General features: G+C 40.9%; 1 protein-coding gene across 14 annotated transcripts in view; it reads right to left on the bottom strand.

Annotated features, from left to right (window-relative positions):
• The window catches only part of PPP1R9A (protein phosphatase 1 regulatory subunit 9A), a 339,661-nt gene extending 325,072 nt beyond the window's left edge, over nucleotides 1-14,589 (bottom strand). For 10 of the 14 annotated variants that reach the window (XM_025291973.3, XM_044946443.2, XM_044946444.2 and 7 more), the window contains exons 1-2: nucleotides 13,744-13,896; nucleotides 10,352-11,962 (exon numbers count right to left, since the gene is read on the bottom strand). In XM_025291973.3, coding sequence (XP_025147758.2) covers nucleotides 10,352-11,746 — 1,395 coding nt within the window. In that variant the 5' untranslated portion in view covers nucleotides 11,747-11,962; nucleotides 13,744-13,896. Of the gene's footprint in view, nucleotides 1-10,351; nucleotides 11,963-13,279; nucleotides 13,637-13,743; nucleotides 13,898-14,187; nucleotides 14,318-14,566 lie in introns of those variants that run through there. The other 4 variants (XM_025291975.3, XM_025291972.3, XM_044946447.2 and 1 more) reach the window with 4 other exon arrangements.
• Nucleotides 14,590-20,077: the final 5,488 nt, after the last annotated feature.

Genomic DNA, 20,077 nt, shown 5'->3' with positions numbered 1-20,077 from the left:
AAACAAAACATAACGTGTTATGCACATGTATCAAAAGTCAACGAGCCCTGATCTATGTTATCATCATTCTTAAATTTCTCTTCCCCTATTATATCATCAATTTTCATTTCTGGCCCAGCATTTATTTTTCATGAGACTTGTTTGTGTGTTTGTTTTAATGTTCAGTGCTCAATCTTAAAATTTCTAAGAGGAAACATGTGCTCTGTTTTAATTCGTATATTAAAACTGATGCACAACTATGTAGAATCTTTAGCCTACAGACTTCCCCCTGGCAGTCCAGCGATTAAGACTCTGTGCTTCCACTGAAGGGGCACAAGTTCGATTCCTGATCCGGAAGCTAAGAGCCTGCGTGCTGTGTCCGTGGAGTGGCCAAAATAAAATCACAATGCACAACTTAAATTACTGCAGTTTAGTATTCTACCTACAGAATAAACTTTTAAAAATAATCATGTTCTGGGGATTTCCTGATGGTCCAGTGGTTAGGACTCTGCGCTTCTACTGCAGGGAATATGGATTCAATCCCTAGTCGGGGAACTAAGATCCTGCACACCACGTGGTGTGGCCAAAAAATAATAATAACTCTTACATTTTACACACTGGTACACAAGGTGAGAGTCAAACACCCTATAGTAAGTTTTGCCCTTCCTGTAAGGATTGGTTTCTTTTAATTTTTTTTTTAATTGAAGTGTAGTTCATTTACAATATTACATTAGTTTTACACGTACAACACAGTGATTTAATAACTTTATAGACTGCACTCCATTTAAAGCTATTACAAAATAATAGCTATATTTCTCTATGCTATACAATATACCCCTGTTCCTTATTTATTGTATACACAGTAGTTGTAGCTCCAGGAACGGGTTCTTTTTAAAAAATACAATAGCTGATTCATAACGAAAAGTGTGAATTTATGTCTGTTTCTTACAAAAAAACTTGGCACATCCATTCTATCTGAAACAAGTGCTGAGTAAAAAGAATCCATCAACACAGCACTGACTCACAAGTGGACCTTAAAAAGTAACCGAAAAACCTGTTCTCCCTCCTCTACTGAGGTCCCTGACAGTGAAGGAAAACTTTTCAAAACAGGCACCTTTGACCTTAGGTATTATTTAAAATCTTTATATCAAGATTAAACATACTTTCTAGTATGAATGTACCCTCCACAAAGTTCTATCCCTGACATATTGTTTGAAAGAAGAGAACTAAAAAGCAATATTTGGAGAAGAGATCTGAAGTGGAAGAGACAGAAAGGTGTACCTCACTGAACAGTGGCAGACTCAGGGCACACCGGCACACGGCTTCGGAGTCCCGCCGATCGCAGAGCATCAGGGAGAAGCACCAAGTCCCCACTCCGCAAGCCTGGCTCTCCCCAGGCAGCCGCCGTGGTCACCACTCTGTTCGTTTTTCCAACCCTTTGTCAACCACTACGTGCCCCAACCTAGGCCACCGTATTTCAGCTGGTGTAGAAAATAATGTGGAAGATTAGCTTCCCCCAGAACAAAACTCATTCATTATCTGACTTAAAAAGAGACAGGAGGAGGCTAACAGGTCTATGAGCCGGTCCATTTAAAACCACTTTTCTTCACGCATATATATATATATGTGAAATAGTTTTAACTCTACAAGTGCTTTTTTTTTAAATCCTTCTGTAATATATTAAACAAGCAACAAGACTTTGCTCCTCCTAAAATACAAAAGTTCCAGGGATGTCCCTGGTGGTCCAGGGGCTAAGACTCCAAGCTCCCAACACAGGGGGCCCAGGTTGGATCCCTGGTCAGGGAACTAGATCCCATATGCTGAACTTAAGGGTTCATTAAGATCCAGCAGGTCTTAAGGAAGCCTGAAGATCCCACAAGCTGCAACTAAGATCCAGCACAGCCAAACAAATTAAATATTTAATATTTATTTAATATTTATTCTTAAATAAATAAAATATAAAATTTCCATATATCTTTACCCTCTGCCTTTTCATTGTCCTTTTTGTAAGGATTGGCACACGAGAAAGAGAGCAAGTTAGGCTAAAAAACTGGGAATCATGCAGAAGATTATCAATATCTCAATCGTGTTGAACTGTGCTGTGAAGCTATTTCCAGAACAAAAGTGAGTAAAGCAATTAATATGTCAGCAACTATATTACAAAACCTTTCTTTCTTTATTCTTAGGCTCCTCAGCAATGTGTTCTAATATATAGTTCAAGCCATACTTTCAAAAGTCGAGTTGCTCTAAAAGTGACTCTATCAAAAATGTACTCCCTTGGGTTTAATCTTTTAATCATCTTAAAGTTTTTAACTACAATCTATAGTATAAATAACACTCTCAAGAGCAATTTAACATAACTTCATTTTGACATTTCAACAAAGATGTTCAAATTTTTCCCTTTGAAATAATAGCACAAATATTTATGGCAATGATACTGTACAAATATGTTTAAAATACGAGATAACAAGCGGTTAAAGCTGAGAAGAGCTTCTAGTGATAAATTACAAGTAAGACAGCCTCACTTACACACAAGAAAACCAAAGCTTCAAGACGCAGATTTGTCCAACTTTACAGAATATCAGGAAAGTTTGGGGGGCTTCCCTGGTGGCCTAGTGGTCAAGGATCTGCCTGCCAATGCAGGAGACACACGTTAGATCCCTGGTCCAGGAAGGTCCTACATGACTCAGAGCAACTAAGCCCATGTGGGCAACTTCTGAAGCCCACACATGCTAGTAGCCTGTGCTCTGCAACAAGAGAACCTGAACAAGAGTAGCCCCCACTTGCTGCAACTAGGGAAAAGCCTGGACAACGAAGACCCAGCACAGCCAAATAAATAAAGTGTACCATACTAGCTTAAAAAAAAAAAAGAAAGAAACGTTTGGTGTTATTCTCATTATCAGTTAGTAATATTTAAGTGATGTGTATAATATACTTTAGTTGACAATGTGCAATAAATTAAGTGCCTGCCCAAAATGACTTATTTCATACATGATTTATAGAGATAATAGTCAGAATGGCATATAAAATCCATATTGAAATACTGAAGGGGAAGAAGTTTTAAAATAAAGAGTGAAGTTCGTCCATGAACAATTCCAATCAACATAAAAGAATAATACAAGCAAGAACATAAGAGCAGTAGGATGGAAATAAATCAGGTCATGGGAACATGACAAGAGTCTCTTTGTGCTAGAAAAGACCAATGTAAGGATGAAAATTCGGAGAAGGCAATGGCACCCCACTCTAGTACTCTTGCCTGGAAAATCCCATGGACGGAGGAGCCTGGTAGACTGCAGTCCATGGGGTCGCTAAGAGTTGGACACAACTGGGTGACTTCACTTTCACTTTTCACTTTCATGCATTGGAGGAGGAAATGGCAACCCACTCCAGTGTTCTTGCCTGGAGAATCCCAGGGACGGTGGGGCCTGGTGGGCTGCCGTCTATGGGGTCGCACAGAGTCGGACACGACTGAAGCGACTTAGCAGCAGCAGCAGCAGCAAGGATGAAAATTGGCATCAGGGCTTCTGTGCCTTTAAAGATGCCCTGTGCTGAAGCAATCACTTAGCTTCATCAATGGCAATTTCAGATTACATGAAGAAAGTGCAGTGTCCCAAGCTAGGCGGTGATTCTGACCATCCTCTTTGCCCCATCCACTATTTTTCCTCAGTTAACAAATATCCTCATCCCTTTCTGGATCCTGCTGTTATCTCAGCTTCCTGTCTTCTTTCTCTCCATGAAACTGCATTAACAGGCAGGCAACATTTGTGGCCCCCACATCCTGTCACTTCATCTTGAGAACATGTCACCATCCATAAAGTCCTTTATCCTCGCCCTCTAGACCTTCCTCCTATAGTCTGCTGCCCACATGGTATCCTAAATTTTAACATAGCTCAAGACATGCTCACTGCGTCTCCTACCTTCTCTTTAAAAAGCACGCCCTTGATCCCATTTATATGAAATGTCCAGAAGACACAAATCCATAGAGACAGAAAGTAGATTAGTGTTTGCCAAAGGATGTGGGAAGAAAGGGAACTGGGAACGACTGCTAACAGACACAGGGTTCCTTTCTCGGGTGGTGGAATATTCCGGAATTAGATAACAGTGCTGGCTGCACAACCTCGTGAATACACTGAGAGCCACGGACCGACACTTGAATATGGTGAGGCTGATGTTATTTACATGTGATCTCAACAAAAACTGCATTCAAGATAAATGAAAATAAGCAAATATATGAGCACGTACACACACACACGCACACACGCACACAGCACGTCCCTCCTTCTAGCTTTCCTTTTGCCTTGCAAAATAATAAACCCCCCATCAGTGGAATTATTCAGGCAGAAGCTGAATGATCATCTGTCAGCAATATGCTATTGAAGGGCTAACTGAAGTGAGGAGGAAATTACACTAGATTACCCTTAAGTATTTTTCTTCTTTAAGTTTCTATGTCACAAACCAAGATGAAGCGATTAGAACAAGGGTAATTTTTTAAAGTGACCAGAAAGAAAAAATGTGAAGCATTACTTGAAAAGTTACTTTTTTTTCCTATTCAAAATGAACACTGGAGACCATAATGAAGCAAAAGAACAAAAATGAAAGATTCAAAATGAAGAGCATTGGAAATTAAGAAAAATTATTAAGTAAGTTAGATAACAGCACAAAAACAAAGAAGTGATAGTCAGAACTAAACATAACAGTTGATTTGCTTATACAAAATTTATCCTGTATATATAATTGTTTTTCTATAGAAATTCTGAAGTCTTTTTTTCTTTCTTAGGTGAAGAAGATGTTAGAAAAAAATCTAATGGAGAAGAGATTCAAATCAAATTACTGCTGACAGGCATGTGACTAGGTTAATAAAGTAAACAATGGATGGATGACATAATAGAAAGTTTTTTCCCTCAAATTCAGCCTTTTTTCTTTAAAGTTCATTACCGCAACAATGAGCATCCTTTGTGAGGAAATTTAGAGGGGAACAAAAAATATTGTTGATGATACAAAAAGCAAGAAACTTTAAAACTTTCTACTACAAATAAATTTCTGCAAACATCTGTAATAGGCTGCTGTAGAAAAGAATCTCATTTAAATATTAAAGGACCAAATTTCAGTGGAGGGAAAAAGCTATTAGTATAAACATATGCAGTATTAGAAAAGGGGTCATTCAATAACTATTCATTATTTGATTTTACACAGAACATTAAAACATTTGACATATTTGCCTGGTTATAAACCATAATTTATAAAACACCAAATTTTAAAAGGAAGCTCAGTTTGAATGCTATCCAAATAAGCAAGCTATACAAAATGATGATTCTTATACTCCCCCTAGAAGCTTTTAAATTTAGGCTTCCAAAAGAATGAAAGAAATCGAATTTCTGAGTCTGTCAAGAACTTTCTCCTCCTGTCCTTTTATAATTAAAAATTTAGACCACACAGAGTCGAAAATACGACTTTTTAATGACCCAAACTCCTTATGAATTTAGAGATCTTAATCCACTTTGGCATCCAGAAACAAGTTTACACCTGTTTCAGCTTCAAAGAATATTTTTCCATACAAGCAGCTACAGCAGACCCATCTAAAGAGCAAATTTTGTTACAAGCCCCATTCAGAAGCCAGAAGATTGTACTTCAAAATCATATTCCAAATAATGGTCTGGTGATCCGCAGCATCGGCACCAATCTGAGAGCTTGTCAGAAATGCAAAATTTTACCCCAGACCTACTATTGTGAGAGTTTGTGGTATTGCTTGGGAATATTAAATTCTGTTTATAAAGGTCAAGAAAATAAATGGATTGGATGAAACTCTTAAGAAGTTATCATCGCTGATGGTAGTAAGCTAACAGTGACTTAGTTAAGCACAGTAATGAGAGCTTGTAAGACCAAGAGAAAAGTCACAAGACATGTTAAAATTAGGTAAATCAGTAACCTGTAAGATATTCCAAAATAGAAAGGAATGGCAAGACCAAGCCATTGTCATGCCACCTCTGGACTGACAGCGATGCCATTCCGTATCAGCCTTCCAGCAAGCACGTTCAGTATGAGGCTATTCTGGACCCTCGGGTGCTCTCTCCAAGAAACGCAAATAGCCCCCATGGCTCATCAGCAGGCAAACTGGAAAACCAACACCTGTATCTAAGTGTACCTGTCCCCATTCTCTTCGATTCAGCAAGTATGTATCCCAGGAAGGAAGATGCCCAGGTCTATGCAGAGTTCTTCCTCAACTCTAGTCCTCATAAGCATGTACATCATCAGTGGGAAAGGCTGATGTGAGAGACACAGGACACATGAATTTTGTGTACCCAGGATTCAGGTACAAAAAAGTTAAAGGACTCAGGTCCTTCCTTTCAATCTCTTCAGTCTCCTTAAGCTCGTTAACTTACCGCCCCTCTCCTCACCACCCTCTACGGTTTTCCTCTTGTTTTGGGCTGTGTGTTTTAAACTGATTTGATAAATCGTATGATTCAAGCATTTTAATTTGGTGGCTGAGCCTGTCTATTCCATACCTCTGGGACAGCTGGTAGTGTACTCGGGGGCTAACTACTGCATCAAGGTAATTTCCTACAAAACATCTACTGAAAAAGTAATATGCATTTCAAAAGATCCCTGCGTGATTGATAATGCAAATTCAAGTTTAGAAGCACTGAGCGGGACTGTTGGAGAAAGCTGCACAAAGACAGAAATTTGGGTGTCAGAACGATGCTCAGAACACCATCCTGAATAAAAGCCCTCGTGTACCCCCCTGAAAATAACTCACAGCCCCAGAACAGGGAGAGAATGCTAAGAAATCCATTTTCAACAACCATCATGTACGGCTTGGAGCAACATTGCAGCTATTGGTGACTCTCGTTCAACTCCAGCTTTGTAAAACTCCACGCAACTTGAGAAAACACATAGAAAAGTACAGCATAATGTATCTCAACACTAATCCAGCACTTTTTCTTGCTGGGAATTACAAAAATACATTTTTTCCGATACATTATGTTTCAAGAACACCAATCTGAAGGACCTACGACTACCAGAAACAGAGAAAGGGTCATGATTTTCTTAACAAGACTGCAGTGACGACTTGGACTATCCAAGAACACAGTTGAGCAGAATGACCTAAGAAGTGATCTTAATGAGCTGTATACTTCTCACCGGCCACCGGTTCCTGACTTCATCAGCTCTGGTAATTTTATGTATTTATTGTATTTCACTGTTCCTGACACAAAGTAAGGACTCAATAAATGTTCTGAAACAATAATAAAAAAAATTTTAATGTCACCCTTTCTTTGATTTATCTGAGACAAATTTAATTCAATTCCTTGATTCTGAGAAATTCTTGAGAACGAAGGTATAATTCCATATATCAAATCAGCATATCTTCATAACACTCCCTCTTTCCATACTCCAAAGTTGGATTTTATATTTTCTATTATTAATTTCATTCTAATTTTCCATGATACAATGAAGCACATTAATCTACCCATTAAGAAATAATCTGACCATTTCTAAAAGTCATCAACAATTATATATCAAGGATATACATACACAGGAAAGATTAGCTATTATTTTGACATTTTTTCTAGGTCCAGATTAAGACATCTTAGGGAAATATCAATTTAAAACATCTACAGAAGAACTAAAATAGAAACTGGACACTGTCACACACATAAATGTCATAAACAAGTTCTAAAACAAGAGGCCAAAAGTGTTGAGAATGTTTAGTGAAGAATAAGATGAGAGTATCGGGAAAAGAATGTAAAAGTTCTAAAGATCATTTCTGTAAGGAATATGCTTGTTATTACTTCTGAAACAGGGAATGTGTTTATGTTTCAAAGGAAAAGATTTATGTTGGAAAGCACATAACTTCCCATTCCAATAAAGAAATATTTATAAAAAGAATAAGGAAACACCCATAGAGAATGGCTGAGTGTATTCCCTTCCAAATGCCCTATCGAATACTGTTCACGCCACACATTTAGTATAGCCATGAACGGTTAAAGTACTCAAAGGACATTAGACACTTCAGCACAGGTTTTTACACTGTGTTTCATGGGTTTTAAATGCCATGTGCTTAAGAACTGACTCCACAAGCTCACAGAGAAAGAGGTAACCTTATAGATTTTTGTGTCCTCTGCAGCTAACAGCATGAGAGTAGACATCTGACAAGCATTCAGTAAACACTATTACCATTCTCTGAGGCAAAAATCTTAATTGGAAAATAATCTAAACACTACCATCATCACCACCACCAGTGGTAAAGTAGCTCTCAAGATTTCCAAGTGAATCCACTTCCATGTTAAACAATGGGAACAAGAAAAGAGTAATTGTCTTATTCATTACAAAGGGCTAAGAATGGATCTTCTGTTTGCAAACTTAATCCACTCCAACTAGTGCAGTTAACTGCCCACTAAGACACAGCACCTTGTCTTTCACAAATCTGATGCTTGATCCATGTTCTTAATGGAAAGCATTAAACGCATGTACTCTATTTCATTCCTTGTTATGTGACATACAGTCTGTAATGTGAAAATTAAGAGGCAAAATGCTTATTGTTATAAGCAATGGCAGAAAAAAAATGACTTCAATTTCAAAATATCCTACCCTAAACCCTGGTTTGTTCACATATGAACATCCAAGTTTCAATGATAAATCCTTTAAAATCCATTCAACCGATAACTGCAGTTATGTTTTGTGCAGCACAGGACCCAAATTCAAGGCTGGTGCTCCACTTGGGTTGATAAATTTTAATAAGCTGCTATTCCCCATTAGGGAGTTGGTCATTGGTTTTAACAAACTCCTTGAAGAGTTCATTTCAGTTATTCCTGCCTTGCTGGATGTGTAACAATTTAATCTTGTTGCTTTCTTCCTAAGGGGTAGAAAGATGATGCTCAAATGAGAGCACTTGCAAAGGGGACTTGAACAATGAAATTTAGGAGCTGGCTGGACCGGCCTGAGGGAAAGGATCCTCTAAAGAGAGTGCCTACAACTTGTGGGTAGGGGAGAGAATGACAAAGGGAGGTGGGAAAAGAGCAGCAAAGAAATCGAGTTTCCTTAGAAACTAGACTCATAGCTCCAGAAGTTATTTCAAACATAGTTTAACTTGACATGACCCATTCTGACCCAAAACTCTGCTTTACACTACTGACAGGCAGGTTTGCCTGTTAACACCAGTAAATAATTTCACAGATTATTAGCTTATTTCAAGAAAGAATTTCACAGTTACAGAAAGGTCATATTTATCTTTGTTATATAAATAACATATCTTACAGCCTTCTATGATAGTTTTATAAGATGGAAATAACAAGAAACAGTGGCTTTAGATATTGAGGAGAATATTTAAGAAAATGACATATCTAATTCCAAATCTATCATCTACACACACTGTGTGAGCTAAAAGTCCCTAGAAAGTGGTTGCAAACTACAAACTCTGCCACCACAGCCCTCCAGATTCCCCTAAGAGGGCATGCCAGCACCTTGGGACTCAGCTGATGGGCAAGGACACTTTGAAAAAGCACTCCAGGAGATGCTGATACTCAACCAAACACCTCCTGCCCCACTGCCACTATCAGCTAATAATGTTTCACCACCTGCTGCGGATGTATTTTTTTGTGCTGTTCTTCTATTCCAAATGCTAACTAAGTGAAGTCATTAGAATAGAGCATCTGAATTCAACTGGCGTTTATCCAGTTTTTAAGAGGTAAAAATAAATCCATGAACGGCAAATCAATTTAACATCCTTTCAAACAATTCCATTTTAAAGCCATATAACAAATTCTGAACGCAAAGCTACTTAGAGTCATAGCTTTCCAATTTAAGTACTTAAGTCCGCTAACATATTTCCACAAATCAAACATTCACTACCAAGGAGCAGTACAAAAAAAAAGTTCCAGCATTCTTCACAATCCACTTACACTTCAGTAAGGGATAACTCAGATTTTTTAAGCAAGTAAATAAAGAATATTATTTCAAGGTTATCATAACTCTCCCTTTGTACATGATACCTCAAATCCTACAGGGTTTACATTTAGATAATTTTCTTATTTATGGATAATTTCAAGTAAAACTAGTTAAAGAAATAATTCTCCTTCAAACTAACACTCCTGGTTTTCAGGGTTCATATTCTTCATACTCCAGTCCACTGGTATGTATCTCACAATCCCCAAACTTCTTCAACTTCAATATTGCTGTTTATACAACTATAAAGCACCTCAAGAAATAGCTCTCAAAACTCCCAACTCTTAAAATCACCAGACAACATGTGTGTATCACCAACCTGGTAGTTTTTACAGCTGTCAGTCCTAGTATACATACAGTTAGGCCCAAATACTAAGAAAAAAACTTGGGGGGGGGGAACAACTCCAAAAACAAACTAAGAAAATATACTTACCTTAATTGGAGCGCTACTAAACTTAATTTTCCTGTTTGCCGGGATGTCTTCTTCTTCTGGCAATCCAGCGATCTCTGAGCATTCCACATCAGGCTGACAGTAATTGTTTTCATCACTATCTTCCTGCTCCTCCTGTTCAGTACCTGTCTCTCCCCAGTCTGAATTATACCTGGATCTCACCCTATACACATTATAGTCACTGTGCATGTAAACATGGGAGCTCCCAAAATGATGCGGCTCTTCAAATACTTCCTTTTCACAGGTGAACCTAGATACATCAGCAGAGGTGAAATCACCACCTGCAAGTTCTCTCTTCTGTTGCATTGCTGCCTGACTCTCCACCAAACGAGCTTCTGCGTCTTCTAAAGGTTCGTTCTGTGGTGAAGGGATTTCAGGCTCTGGCACTGCCTCGCTTTCAGCACCAGGTTCTTCAGAGGTGTCTCTGTCAGTTCTGCCAGGAGCCTCCCGGTTAGATGCGGGGTCCTCGGCTGCCTTGCTCTGCTGCGCCTCTTCACTGGGCACAGAAGCTAGAGAGGTACTTTTCGAAGCCACCTCTAGTCCTGGGCTTGTGCTACGCTTCTGAGCATCCTCTGCATCGTCACTGTGCTTGCTTGGAGGAGACCAAGAATTAGAATCCTTAAGGTGCCCAAAGGTGTCAAGATTTGTAACGGTAACAGATGGTAAATTGAGGGGATAATGCCCAGTCACTGAGTATTCGTTGTTCTCAGCCTTCTCGGAAATGATGGCACTGGGGGAATCGGTGTTCTCAAATACTGCACTCAGTTGACTCACAGTTGGGGAGACAGCCTCGGTCCGGGAGCTAAGACTGTCCAAGGAATCAGTACTGCCTCGGTTGGACTTGGAACCACCCCATTCATCCTGAGGTTCACTCCCTCCAGCTTTCTCCTTCTTTGGGGAATAGCGGTTGTTTTGTCCTGACTCATGCACACTTCTCTCAAACATCTTGCGAGTTTCTGTGAACTTAGAATATGAAGGGCCATCGTACATTGTGTCAAATCTACTAATTCGTTCTGAAACAGAGGACTCCAACTTAACAACCGAGCCATCTGTTTTTTCCAGAAATTCTTTGGGCTTCATTCGCCTCTGTGGGGATGAAGGTCCACCTTTGCCCCTTGTTTTGGCCATGACTGCGGCATTCTCACTGGGTTCCATACCCATCTGCATAAATAGGTTTTTAATTCTGTTGACATTGGAGCCATACTTCCTCCCCCTGCTCTGCTGGGAGCCCTCACCTTCTTTTGTTTTTTGTTCCCCATCTGACTTGGGTTTGTCAAAGGTACTTTTCAATGCCTGGAACTCAGTTCTATATGCATTCCTGTGAGGAGAGGCACTTCTGAGCGTGGTACGTTCACCTGAAGACTCGGTTTTCAACATTTTTACTTCAGGGGTGAAAAGCCAATGTTCATAATGATCAGGTAAAAAAACCAAAAAAACAAAACACCTCTCTTCTCTAATCACCAGTATCTGGTCAAGAAAAAGTACCTCTCAAATGGCATACTGTGTCAGTGATCCTCCCAACAGGTGTATTAGGAAATTATTCAGTCAAGAGTTACACAAAATGGCTTTTTCAAAGCAAGACTACAGGTTCATCTGTAACAGAAAAGAATGAATTTCTGAATTCATTTACTTATTTGAATTTATGCTTAGTCAACTATTAATACATTTTTCAAAGTGGCTTAGCCACATGTCAACTAAGAAATTACTTTTTGAACTGGAAACTTTAAAGCCAAGAATTTAAAAGTTATAACTCTGATCAATCTTGGGTAACAAAACTGTTTCAAACATAACTTGAGGACCCCCACACACACCAAAATCACACACACACCAAAATCATACACACACACACACACAAGTGACACATAAGTACACTTGAAAGCAATACTTTAGCCCCAGTTTTGGTTGGTTTTGTGAATGACCTTAAAAGAAACCAGCAGTCCCCAGATCTTTAAGAAATCATCAAACTATCCAGAAAAATGATATTCACTTGAGATTCCCTACATTGGGTAGAACTTTTTCTTTTTGTACAAGCATAATTAAAAGTTCAGAATCTATGTTTACAAACTCCAAAACATGCCTACAGCGGCTTATTCCATTCTTTCTGGTCCAATATTCTCATCTATATCATCCCCAAAGCAACCCTAGTGCAATTTCAGACCAAAACAAGCATAATAACGTTCTTAAATGGCAGTAAGTTTCACTCCAAGTTCAGAACCATATCAAATATTTGGAAGTTTCCTAAGAGTGAACATTATTAATTATAGAGTGGGATATACAATATCATGGGAATCAATGTATGAGAACGTGACGATCAGAAGGTAAACAGACCATGAAACCTCTTTTCACAGCCCTGATTTGTTTATTACACTTGCCTCTAACTTACTACAAGCTCAGAATACAACGCAATGCATGCTGGCCGGTTTCCTCAAGCCCACAGCTGGATTTTACATCAATATGCCAGCAAGCAAATACTTCAAGATCCGCTGTGGAGCAGACACTGTAGCTCTAAAGATTTCTCATTTTGTTTTGGTTTGGTTTTGTTTTGTTTTGTTTTTAATATTAGGCCGAGCCCTATCACCCGCACGCTCCATCAGATGAGGAAGCACACACTTTCATTGAAACTGTCTCCAACCAAACTCGGCTCCTGGCCCAGCACGCATGCATGGCCCATGCAGACAAACAAGAAAGGCTTCAGAGTGTGGTGTCTGTTTTTCTGTCAGGCATCGACAATCTCCTTCTACCCTGACATTTGTTTCAGACTTCACACCCTCCCCCCCCCCCGCCCCCACCCTCACACCCCACTCCCGCCCCCACCAATTCCAAACCCCGAAGAGGCGGGGGCTGGGGCGATGGGGCCGCCGGGGGATTCAAAACCTGCCCTCACAAAAGACAAACATAAATAACACCAACTTGAGAGGCAGCCGATTCCCAAGCCTGGTTCGGGACGCAATCCCTTGGCCCCCGGGCAGGGGCAGGGCCGGGAGAGCAGGTGACGCCAAGCGCTATGGTAGGAGGTCGCGGACTAGCTTTGTGCCAAGAAGCACCTGAAGTCCTAACACATTGGCTGCGGCTCCCGGCGGCTGCCAGGCGGATGCCGGCGTGGCTCGGGGAAAGCCGAGCTCCCCAGCCACATTAAAAAAAAAAAAAAAAGGAAAAAATTACAGGGTAATGCTAATAAATCCCTTTGTTTTTCGTCCCAGAGTGCCAGGAGACAATAGATCCCACTGATAATGCCTCTGATCCTCAACCTATCGCTCCCCAGCCGCAACCCACCCCCACCCTCAGCCTGCAACTCAGCCTTTGTACATCCCGATTTTTCCCTCCTCATCTCCACCCTCCCCAACTCCTCGCCCCGCGCACAGCCTCCCCCTTACCCGAGCCGGAGCCGCCGCCGGCGGGGAGGGTCAGGCGGCCGTGGCTCCCACCCCCTCCTCCGAGGCGCCCCCCGCCCCGCGGTGGCCGCAATTCGGCTCGGCGCCGGCCCGCTCGCCGCCCCTCCACCCGCTCCTCACGGCGCAGCGCGGAAGGCGGCTGCGGCGGCCGCTTCCACTCGCGCCGCGGCCCCCACGCGCGCCCGGCCCGCGGAGGGCGGCCAGGGGAGGCGCGCTGCACTGCCCAACGCCATTGCGGGCGGGCGGCGGCCCGGGCCCCGAGGCGCTCGCACCCTCGGGCCGGCCTGGGGCGGGGGTCCCGGCCGGGGCAGGGGCCTCGCCCACGTGCGACCGCCCGCGCCGGGCCGTTTGGCCGGCCGCGGAGCCGAGGTGGAATGGGGGAGAGGCCGCGGGGGTGAGGAAGGCCCAGGGTAACAGGTGCCTCACCTCGGCTGATGGGATTAACTCTAGGGCCGCAGAGAGAGGGAGCCCGGCAGCAAAATCCCAGGAGAGGGAGAGAGGGAGCCTCTGGCGGCCAACGGAGGGCGAAAAGCACCGGCCCGAGGCGAGGCCGCCCCACCCCGCCCCCAGCCCCGCGCCGTGGGCGCAGAGCCCCTCGGGCTTGGGGCACGGCCTGCCCTTCGGCTCGGGTCTTGGAGCCGCGAGAACTGGGTTCTTGGGGCCCCATCCCACAGAGTCTGCAGTAAACTCCATGACCCCAGGGCATCTAAAACCCTGGGCCACGCTCCTGGCCTGCAAGGCCAATCCCTAGGCCCAGATCCAGAATGGCCGCCACTTAGGCCGCTGCGCTTCACCTAACACCCACCTTGACCTTAAGGCGCCACTGCTAAAAAGAGAGAGAGGAGGAACTCTTCTGGCTTTCTCGTCAGGAAAGAGTTTTTCAGACTCCCCCGCCCAACCCCCCACCCCTTTTATAAGTGCTCAGTACCCCCTCCTTTCCCCATCAAAAATACAGGAAGTGTTACAGCCTTCCTGCAAAATATAAAATCTATCATGATTGTCAATAAAGACCTTTAAACCAGTCCTCAAAAAAAAAAAAAAAAAAAAAAGGAGTAGAAACTTTTAAGGATAATTTTTCAAGAAGGTGGAAGATGTGTCAAAAATGTTATTTGACTCATCAATTAGGGAGGGAACACCAAGATATAACCTGTCCAAATGACAATGTGAAGAACAAAACTTTATGGAAAATCAGAAAAGAGGTAAAACTGGTTAATTAGGCACTAAAATGTAATGTTTTGAATTATCTCCCATACAGGGTAGTAATCAAGTGTATCTCTTAAGGAACAAAATGATTTTGTATTTCTACAGATAAGAACCATTTACAGAATCCTTAAGTTTCTAGGGCTTATAGAATGGTAAAAAGTCTAGTCAAAGGCAGGCAAAGGTGCAAAGTACTGCAGAACCATGAAGAATCCCAGGGGTCCCCAGCCTCCCTCTGGGATCTAATTAATGTCTGATGATCTGAGGTGGAGCTGAAGTAATAATAATAGAAATAAAGTGCACAATAAACATAATGCATTTAAGTCATCCTGAAACCATCACCCTCAATCCAGTCCCTGGAAATACTGTCTTCCACTAAACAGGTCCCTGGTTCCAAAAAGATTGGTGACATCCAGCATTCGGTTGAAAGGACACTCAGTAATCTTTTTGTCCATTTTAAAGCCTTACATGAGTTCTTCCAAGGGAACCGTTATTACCTGCATTTTTACAGATGGGAAAACAGGTTTAGGTTTTGTAACTTACCTACAGCTTTCTCACTAGGGCTTCCCAGATGGCACAGTGGTAAAGAATCTGCCTGCAGTGCAGGAGAACAGGGTTCGATCCCTGAGTCAGGAAGATCCCCTGGAGAAGGAAATGGCACCTCACTCCAGTACTCTTGCCTGGAAAATTCCATGGGCAGAGGAGCCTGACAGGCTACAGTCAATGGGGCCACTAAGAGTCAGACACAGCTGAATGAGCACACACAGCTTTATCACTAGAAAGTGATTATAGCTACATATGAACTCTGGCCAGTCTGTACACAGAAGCTATATACTCTTGAAGCGAAATCTTTTCTCATTTAATTTCAAAAGAGCTTTGTCGCTATCCAAGTCCATGTATCTCTTATTTTGAACAGTGGAGTTTTTTTTTTCTTTTCTTCAAGCCTCACCAAATTCTGGGTGCTTTCCCAAGGAATTGGCATTCTCTGTCTACGACGTGGATGTCACTTCTATAAGCATAAACAGATGTAACAGGCAATGTGAGGGGGCTGTGGTTCCAGCCTCCACTTTTGGAAAGAACATTTGTGCTGTCTGGGGTAAATGAGTGGAAAAGTTCCTGTCATTTATTTGCAGTATGGAAACCATGTTTTTTAGGAGAATAACTTAAATAAATGCAGGAACCTAATCACTGAGTTCTATCTGTAGATGAGGGGGCAGAGTTGGCAACAAAACCAGTCTTACACCTCTTTACAAAAAGATGATTCATGCAGAAAAGCAGCCTAAAGAATTCGGTTGGTTTGGGTTTCATTTTTTTTTTTTTAATATGAACCTTCTGGAAAAATTCATAGTGAAGGGATGAATGACAGAGTTTTTAAAACATAATTTTAGATTCCTGGCTTGCCCATTATCCACCTTCCATTTCTAACACTTATCTGAATGTTTGAAGGGACTACTAGATCACTACTAACTAATCCAATACATGTGGTTATTTAACTTAAATCATATACAATTTAAAATTAAGTTCTGGGCTTCCCTGGTGGCTGAGTGGTAGAGAATCTGCCTGCTGACACAGGAGACACAGGTTCAATCCCTGATCTGGGAAGATCCCACATGCCTTGAGCCAATACTAAAGCCGTGCGCCAATACTGAGCCCGTGCTCCAAAGCCCAGGGGCCGCAGCTACTGAAGCCTGCCAGCCCTAAAGCCTGTGCTCCCCAAGAGAAGTCACTGCAGTGAGAAACTCTTGTTATAGAAAGTAGCCCCCCTCTCCACAGCTAAAGAAAAGCCCGAGCAGCAACGAAGACCTGGTAAAGCCAAAAATAAATAAATATTAACACTTAAAAAAATAAGGAATAAAATTAAGTTCCTTAGTCCCACTAGCCACATTTGAAAGACTCAGTAACTACCTGTGGCTGGTGGCTACCCTATTGAAGAGTATAAATACAGAACATTCTCATCACAGAAATTTCTATTGAATGATGCTGTCATAGACAACATTTGTACTTCTGTAAATTAGGAAAGGTATTTTGACTTTTTAAGGGTCAAAACCTAGTTCAATAGATCATTTAATTTCAAAAATTTCATAATTTCATAAATTTTGCATTTTCTATTTGGAAAGGGACTGGGGCAGTGCTTTTGTTTAGTAGCTAAGTCCAGTCTGACTTTTTCTCAGACTGGAGCCCACCAGGTTCCTCTGTCCATGGGATTTCCCAAACAAGAATACTGGAGTGGGTTGCCATTTCCTTCTCCAGGGGATCTTCCTGACCCAGGGATCAAACTCAAGTCTCCTGTGTCTCTCTGCATTGTAGGCAGATTGCTTACCACTGAGCAACCAGGGAATCCCTGGTCAGTATTAGGTGAAGTTTAGTACTGACATACAAGACATCCAAAATGCAATATATTTGGGGAAGATGGGAATTTTTATTTTCATATGTGATTTGTTCTACAAATCATGTAGAATATTGTGGGCTGTTATTCTTATTTCCTTTGTAACCAATAATAATGCGATTAATAAGAAAGGACCATAAGATTAGTACAATAAAAAATACAAAATGTATTCTACCTTGTTTTAGGGGTTTTATCAATGTATTTTTTTCAGTTTTCATACTGGATATTCTGAATATCTATTCAAATAATTAAATTATTCATATGTGAAAGTGAAATATTGGGTGTAATTGTGAAATTAAGCCTAAATCAAGCCTGAATCAAATTTTAAAATGAGAGAAAATTGACTAAGGTGAGTCTGAAACAGCTCATCACTCCTTGATTTATAGCATGAAAGCCCCTGGCTGATGGTGTGTTACCAGAAGTTCATAAAGGGAGAGAAAAGAATAGAACAAACATGGAGGTCTCTAGAATAATTTTTGTTTACTTATTTATTATTTTTAACTGTGCTGGGTCTTCATTGCTGCGTGAGGGCTTTCTCTAGTTGCAGCAAGCGAGGGCTACTCTTCGCTGCAGCACCTGGAGTTCTCACTGTAGTGGCTTCATTTATTTCAGAGCGCAGGCTGTAGGCATACAGGCTTCCTTAGCTGCAGCCCGCAGGCTCAACAGTTGCGTGCGCCATGCAGGCTCTAGGGCATGCAGGCTTCAGGAGTTTTACACAGGGCCTTAGTTGCTCGGAGGCATGTGGAAGCTTCCTGGCTCAGGGATCAAACCTGTGTTCCTTGCATTGGCAGGCAGATTCTTATCCACTGTGCCACCAGGGAAGTCCTAGAATAATTTTTTTATGAAATGGGCAAAGTAAGGGAAGAGCAGTTCCAATCCTATCCAGGGTACCTTCCCGACCTAGGGATCAAACCCAAGTCAGGTCTCCTGCATTGGCAGGTGGGTTCTTTACCGCTAGTGCCCCCTGGGAAGCCCTGGTTTTACCCATAACTCTAGCATAAAAGGATATTTTACTCATACTGTTGTTTCTGTACCAGTATTAATAAGAAAAGTATGTTGACAGTAATGAGTCACTTGTTTACAAAAAGTTAGTTATAACTGCTTATTTTATGTTTGTAAATATCAGAGTGCTTTGTCATTTTCAGATGCAAATGATATTCTTGTATCTTAGAGGTCCATCTTTTAAAATAACCATCCCTGTTTAAGGGTAAAAACTGTTATTTTTTAGTCTTACAATATTTCACACGTACTTCATTGTAGCAGTAAAATATATTTCTCTAAAATCATGATAGAGTCCCCAGGCTTACATTCAGAACACATCAGAGATATCTGTAATCTCTGATTTTGTTAAGTTAGTTATAAAATTAAGCTTAAATCCATAAATGGATTTTGTAATCTATAAGTTATCATTTCTGCCTAAATAAATTGATAATGATTCAGCATGAATTTCTACCTACATTCATGGTTTGGCATGCCATTGAAAATCATACCATCATTTTGTTTCATTTCTCACTCTACAATACATCCAGTATCTTGGCTTTTCAGTCTAAACTTGGTTCATGATAAGTTTGAGTACTTTTATTTGTTGCAAGTAATAAACTATAGAATTTCTTGGGGTTTCTTAAAGTCATTTTTAAGTTATTATCAACATCTTAGTTCTACAAATAAATCACAGTAGACTTGCACGGTACATTTAGGCTAAAAGTGATACATTTTCTCTTTTTTCCCTATTTTTACTTTTTTGGTTGCTCACACAAAACACCCCAAACCAAGAGTTTTATTGGATGAGACATTGGTGTGATGTTGTCATTACCGTCACTGCTTCTCAGGTTGAAACAATAGCTGCTATACCAATTCTTTTCGGTTTTCAGTTTTATAGTGGTGAAAATGGCATGTTTATAAACAAGTGTTAGGTATTTATCTGTCTCTCCAGAAACGCATTTTACTTTCAGCAGATTAGCCTCTCTGGTAGAAGGATTCTAGGAGTGGTCTTCAACCTGCCAATCCTCCACCCACAGGGTGCACCTGAACTCTGGCATCCTTGCGATTGGCATGTTGTCTACTCTGCTTCAGAATAATTCATTATTCTAAGACTGAGACAAATGAGAGAGACACACTGATCCTTCACTGAGAGAACAGTTAGCAGAGTGTCAAACTGAGATTCAACTTGAAAACCTTTTACTGGAATTCATATTCAGTATTTTTATTCCCCCTAGAGATGCTAAGCCTAGTTCTTAAGCTATAAAATAGCATAGTTCTTTGCACACAGTTGTTGGGGGAAATAGTTGTCCCAAACAGTCTTAATTGTGAAAATATGGGGGGGAAATATCAAAGAATAACAAAAGTATCTCAGTAGCTTCTCCATTCCTTGGCATTAGCCTTGATGAATTAATTATTAAAGTAAGTAGATAAACACCTCTATTTGTCTCCAATTAAACAGGAGAGTTCTGTGATTTTATTTCGATTTCCAGTCTAGTTCTAGTGATAAAACCTTCTTGAGAAGGTCCATTATAGTCCCATTTCACACAAAATTCAAATTGTAACAAGCTGCATTTTAAGAAAACACTAGTGTATTTCATTTGTAGATGTAGTCATATGCTTTTAGAAATAAAAAATTAGCTCTGAAGTTGTTAGTACATTTTCTGTAGGGTCTTAGCCATGATTCTGATGTCCACTTTAGACTCTTGTCAATTACCACTAACAGAATAGTTTCAAGTTAAGTTTGAATTG

The sequence above is a fragment of the Bubalus bubalis genome, chromosome 8 (assembly GCF_019923935.1).
Source record: "Bubalus bubalis isolate 160015118507 breed Murrah chromosome 8, NDDB_SH_1, whole genome shotgun sequence".
NCBI lineage: Eukaryota > Metazoa > Chordata > Mammalia > Artiodactyla > Bovidae > Bubalus > Bubalus bubalis.
Note: the sequence above shows the minus strand (reverse complement) of the source record. Positions and strands in the feature narration are given on the sequence as shown.